The sequence below is a fragment of the Mizuhopecten yessoensis genome, unplaced genomic scaffold (genome assembly GCF_002113885.1).
Source record: "Mizuhopecten yessoensis strain PY_sf001 unplaced genomic scaffold, ASM211388v2 scaffold8381, whole genome shotgun sequence".
In the NCBI taxonomy this organism is placed as follows: Eukaryota; Metazoa; Mollusca; class Bivalvia; order Pectinida; family Pectinidae; genus Mizuhopecten; species Mizuhopecten yessoensis.
Window position 1 is genome coordinate 35587 of NW_018407519.1, and position 6402 is coordinate 41988.

Below are 6402 nucleotides of genomic sequence, written 5' to 3' on the forward strand. Positions count from 1 at the left end.
TAACCCGTGTCACCATCTTTTGATATGTTTTCAACATCGAAATGTTCCGCATTGTCAACCCACTGAAATTCTCCCACGGGTAACGGCTCGGCCATGGCTTTACCGTACAGATTGTTGCAATCCGTATAGAGGATATATTTATTGGGTTTAGACGAATCGTACGTTTCCTGTATGTAAGGATTGTTAGCCTTGGAGTATTTGTGTGATATCATCGATACCCCACCCCGTACCCCGCTCTCGAAAAACAGATACATGTCCGGATCTGTCAATAACTCTAAACAGACTCCAGTCATTTTCAATGCAACACTCCATGCAAGTCCAGGACTTGTATAGAAATGGACTGGATCTAACCCATAGTAATTCATGCACATGGTTCCAAAATTTTCAAAAACATCTGTCAGCAGTAATACGTCTGTTTTCAAATAGAGATCATGATATTCTCCCAAATTTTGAATGTTTAATGTATTCCAAACGCACTGTGCATGCTCATAATCTACATCTGCAATGTTTGATTTACTTAATTGGCTGTAAACAGCTGATTTTGGAGGTAAGGTTGTTTCATCAAAGGAGAAGAGCCACGAACCATCAAATTTGGCCCAGTGTTGGATTTTCTTCAAAATTGACCCATATATACTCCAAATACTTACCCTTCATAAAATAATATTATTATCTGGAAAACATCAATTCCGTTGCCATGGCAACCACTAACAAGACCCCCTCCCTTTTTAGGTGATTTTCCTATAAATTCCTATACCATTCTGCTGGAAAATACAACAAAACAACTGTTAGATGCAGGGACAAAATCACTTTTACTGTTGTGATAACCCAATACACTTTTTAACAACTTCCTTGGGAATACAAGTCAAAATACCATTATTATGTCTCCAGTTAGCAGTGTCATAGCAACCACATATCATCTGTATTATAGTTTTTCCAACTCGAAAAAGTTTTTTTTTTTTTTTCATATTTGAATTTACATCAAATTTGATNTAAATTATTGATATCCATAATTCATTTATGGATATCTACAATTTCAGTTATGGATATCCATAGTTCACTTGCATTTATGGATATCCATAAAATGAATATCATTGAAATATGGATATCTATAAAATGAATTATGGATATCCATAAATATTTAGTAACATCATTAAATAATTCTCATAGTCATCCATGTCAGAATATTCTGTTTCCACAATTATTCCTTGGCTCAGATTTTCCTTTCCTTATATAATGCAAATTTTTGTCATTTTATATGGTTTTTGAAATTCAAATTAGCTAACTATCTTAAATGTAGACATCAAGGGATCAAAGAGACCCTTTAAAATGAGACATCAATGACCTTTTTATCTAGAAAATTCAAGAAATTATTTCAATTTCAAAATTCAGTTAATTCAAGGTAGAACCAGAACATGTAACAATGTTATTCTTCAACAACACTCTGTTCACTGTCAGAAGAATCAACAGATTCTGGAATGCACTGGGCATCTTGAACAAAATCTCCCCAATTTTTAATGCCAAAATTGACATTTGGGTGGTGTCTAGCATACCCAAGATACCACAGAACTGCGGCTATGTGTGCACAGACTCCAACTACACGTGCACCTGCCCGACATTTACAGTACCATGCAACAACATTAACACAATCATGTTCAATCCACAGAAGATATTGCTTGGAAGAGACATGTCGGCTTTGAAGTCTGACTCTAATTAGATTGTCGTTTTCCGTGTGGACTTGAATTTCACAGTCACCGTTTATATGCTCCTGCATGTAACTACTAGCCAACTTTAGTTGATAAGAACAACATGTAATATTTCTCAAGTCTGTCTCATCAAGTTTAGGGAAGTTAATCAAACAATCATCTGGTTCTGTCCATATCACTCGTCGCTTTTCCATATTTTCATCTTCCACTCTGCTCTTTAGGTTGTTGATTTGTTTGGACAGATATAGCATTTTTGTTGCCAATGCCTCGTCATCTGTGTTCCCTGTAATATACAGATTTATTTTTATTTCGATTATTTTAGGTGGGAATGGCGAGACCATTATACACAGTGGTCATGTTGGTTTTTTTTCCCCCTAATTAAACCAAATTCCCAGATAAGAATAGGACCCCAGTACTCATTCTTGTCGTAAAATAGGGGCCTTTCGGATGAGAACTTAACCTGAAGTCACGTGAGGCACGATAAAGAACCCTTACTGCATTTTCCATTTGCATAAGTCTTAATTTCTGCACCTTAACCTATAACTGGTGATATCTCTATATAAGTGCAAAAATCTTGACTGGGACGTTAACCCCCATTCAACCAACCAACCAAACCAGCACACCCAAGATAAATCTTAATTGAATGTGTGTAAAAAGACCGATAAGTTTCTTTTGTGATTTATCTTGTACAATTTATTTATATTCTTGCATAAACATGTCACTGAAAGTTTTTTTGTAATTACTTTACCTGGAGACAATGATGGAAAGTATTTGTTGCAGATAGCACAAATGATCCGCACATGGTCACCAATATATGGCACCTGATTTGTTGGAAGCACATGGTCCATATACTTCCATCTCTTTATCTGCCCATTTGCCGATTCAACAACCCAACGTACCTGAAATTATATATATATTCCACCAACTATTAGTGTTTAAGGTCTTGCTATTTTTTAAATGTTTCATCAGCATAGTGATAATAATAATCGATTATAAAAATCATTGTATAATTGCAATTATAGGTTTGTTGTTTACATTGTTACATTTGATTTTACCATAACTGTCTTGTGATAAGTTTTAAAAACAAATATGTATATATTTGTGATATGATTTACTTCATTAAGCTCGTGTTTTACTCCAACACAAAGTAACAGTCACTCAACCAAAGCAAGGTCCGAGTAAACATGATATAAAATACAAATTAGGTGGGACTGAACACGTTGGCTTCCAAACATAAACTGAAAGTGAGACCAGGTGCTGAAGAGCGAGTCACATGCACCACACGTCATGTGTTTTGATGTAAAAAATAAGGAAGTTTTTAAATACTTGTTGCCAAAATAAGTATAACTAAAGGATTTGTAGTAAATGTTGCTCTAATTTAGACAAGTTTTTTTAAATACCTTTGTTACTAATCTGCTCGCATTTGCATCTTGTGTTGTCATCTGCTTTTGACCCTTTTGCATAAAACATGGCATTTCAGCTTTAATTCCAAGGTCCTCCAACAGTTCTAAAGAGTCTCTGAAACCACGGTCAACAATGAAAATGTCATTTTCTTCAACCCAGTTCTTAATATCTTCAATGTTGTTGTGCAGAATATGTTTTAAAATAGAAGCATCATTATTTTTGTAATCTGCAAAGTAAGGCCCAAGTACGGTAATGAAGTATCCAGTTGTGGAAACAACAATCATAGGTTTTAGTAATGGACGAGATTTATGAATTGAAAAAGTCCGACGCTGGAACTGAAAGTTGCCACTTTTCTGGATATATATGTAGGTCCCATCCAATACAAGTATAGCTTGAGTATTTGAGATGTCGCCAAATAACGTCTGTGCCAATGGCCGTGTGTGATTTCTGATTATCTGTTCTCGACTGATGTGAGAAAGACCCAAATTTTGTGGAACAAATGACTGCATTAATGCCATTCTAACGGAAGATACAGCACGTCGGATACTGGACTTTGTGATATTGAAAACCGTTGATAACACTTTGTTTGATATCCCAGACTTCATTTTAAACAAATATATTCCCAGCGATGTTTTTGTTGAACGAGCTGGTGTATTCCGTACCAAGTCCTTTATATATGTATAAAGATCTGTAAAATTGGCTTTTGTAATTCCAGTTAAGTTAATAAAATCTGATGCAGTTAGTGCTTCATCAGAGTCAAAGTCAATTCTTGATTTTTCTGTCTGGATCGCAAATGTTCTTAATTTATGTAAGAGTTCAAACAGTGTAGATCTGTTCAGTAAAACACAATCATTTTTGCATTCAACTACTCGCATAGCTTCAGGTGTTAATTTATCTCCAACGAGATGATCTGGACAGCACCGCGCTCCTGCAGGAATTATAATTTCTTGACGTAGAAAAGCGTCAAATCTAGCATCTGATGGTACAACTTTAAGTTTAGATTTTGGTTTTCGGCAAACAAAACAGTATGAGTGACTCTTTGATGTAGATGAAATTGGAAGCGACACTGTTGGTGGACTGCCGAGAACTGTTGGGCGTTTTGGAGGTGGACTAAAATCTTCATCACTATCTGTTTCCTGTACATGTGTAACTGGTTGACGTGATCTATTTCTTTCTTTGTAGTAATACTGTTGTCTGCACCTGTTACACATAACATCATTACTATCTGTTGTTAGAAGAAACGATTTTTTTAAATAATTTGATAAGGACTTGTTGATGTTTCTGCGTTCATTAGGCTTTGTCCTCTTCTTACAGAGAATACATGGATAGTCTTTACTGCCACTTCCAGGCATCCTGTAATTATAATAACATTATTGCTTTAATTGCATTTTGATTAAAGAAGAAATTATAAATAGCAGCACCACCCCCACCAGATCTATGTACCAACAAGTATATCCCAAAAACGTTTTTTGCGAGGAGATAAAAGGAATGACCTCCTTTCTTACCAGGATATAAATGGCAGTATCTCTAATCTCTATCTTGCCCAGTACTTACTCATTACATGAATACACTGTGACCTAGATTTTGACCTTTAACTTAGACCTTCAATAGGATTCATTTCCTACCCATGGGGATTAAGAATACCTAGGTTGTCGAAGATCTGTTGTAAGGCAGAGCCTTCATCTTGCCCACTGCTTGATTTTTGCAGGAATAGAAGACTGGGACATTGAAATCAAACCTGTAAAGTGCACTTGTTTTGCCCATTGGTGATTCAAGTTGATTGTTGAAATTTGTATCATATTGTAAGAATATTAACTTGTATCTTTTTCATAATCAATTATATGTAAAAAGAAAGATAGATTTATTCCTTTATTGCTTTTTTATAAACATGTTATTTTGCATGCATATGTCCACATTTTTTACACCTTGATCACAGGGATTCGTTACAAATGTCTGAAATACACATATGCTATACTGATTTGGGTCACAGCACTCATAAACATACATGTGTATGTGTGCTATGACTCATCATTATAACATCACACTACCACAATTGGTACATGTTCAGATTCGTGTGTACCTGGGGTATTCCCGTTGGGGATTACCTTCCGGTATTATATTAAGACGTTTCCGATTGATTAATATTTTTGAGATATGTTATCTTACCTGTACAGCACTCCACGCTCAGGTATGGGTCAGTATCGAGTTCAATACCTTCATTGCACGTGTAATCGGCACATCAACTAGAAGAAATAAAAACATAATTCATAGCTTGTGATATAGTGTACCAATTTGGGTACTAATCATGGCCGAAACACTGACGAAATCTCACTGCGAGTTTAGCATTCTCTTTTCAAAAATAGATCACTTGGAATCAAAACTTTTTTTCTGAAAATGAACTACCATTGGTAGTCTTTGTCAAGAATCAAGAACATTCCAATTACAATATCTGAAATTTTAACTTTCACTGAAAATCTGTCAAAATTGTAGGCCTGCCTGTAACGTACCCCTCGCTTGATGTTGTCGTCTGCGGGGTGAAGTATTTACAAATAATACATTTAAACGAATAACAGTGAGAATAATAATACTCACCTTTACCCTAGTTGTTAACATTCTTGTCTTCTGATGGATCAGCCCATCTGGAATCTGTTTCAGTCCTTTACGTAGCGTAAATTAATATTTTTGACAGCAAACTTTATCGCGCAGAAGGTATTCCCCTGCAAAATCGGTGCGACTAATTACAGGATCGATCCTAATTACAGAGAATAGTGTGAGACTACTCTGTAATTTAAAACCTGAACTACTGCTTCGTTGAGATAAAAATATCACAACATGTGATTTTCATATCAAATTAATGGTATAATCGACCATAAATAGTCCGATCCTGCTCCGATCCTATAAATCGTCGGCCGATCCTGCCCGATCTTGTAAATCGTCGGACCCCTCAAAAAGGGGAAATAACTCGGTAAACGAAGTTTGAAACGTAAACACGTCGAAATTTTAAACCTATTTTTAAACAATTTAATGTGGCCGCAGCCTTTAACCAAATAAAATTGGGCATTAATTTTAAGATTTGCTTATTAATATTTTCTTTTGAAAATATGGTTTTGGTTAATAAATGCGGCCACTTTAAATTTCCGAGAAATGTGCAACAAAATCGCATTTTTTCTGATTTTTGTCAATATTTCGGCCTACTTACCGACGGATTTTCTAATTTTAAGTAAAAGCTTTCTGACAAAAAATTATTATATTGGGATTAAGGGATGATATTAGGGAATGAAAAACAATACTTTGT

The 6402-nt window shown here is 35.3% G+C and overlaps 1 protein-coding gene across 1 annotated transcript; it reads right to left on the bottom strand.

The window, feature by feature from the left end:
* Window positions 1–997: 997 nt before the first annotated feature.
* On the bottom strand, window positions 998–5850 carry LOC110455789. Its single transcript, XM_021506155.1, has 5 exons — window positions 5700–5850; window positions 5274–5350; window positions 3104–4460; window positions 2452–2602; window positions 998–1986 (listed from the first exon to the last, which is right to left on the bottom strand). The coding sequence occupies exons 3-5, from the start codon at window positions 4457–4459 to the stop codon at window positions 1424–1426; spliced, it is 2070 nt and encodes a 689-aa protein (XP_021361830.1). The 5' UTR covers window position 4460; window positions 5274–5350; window positions 5700–5850; the 3' UTR covers window positions 998–1423.
* Between the last annotated feature and the right edge of the window lie 552 nt (window positions 5851–6402).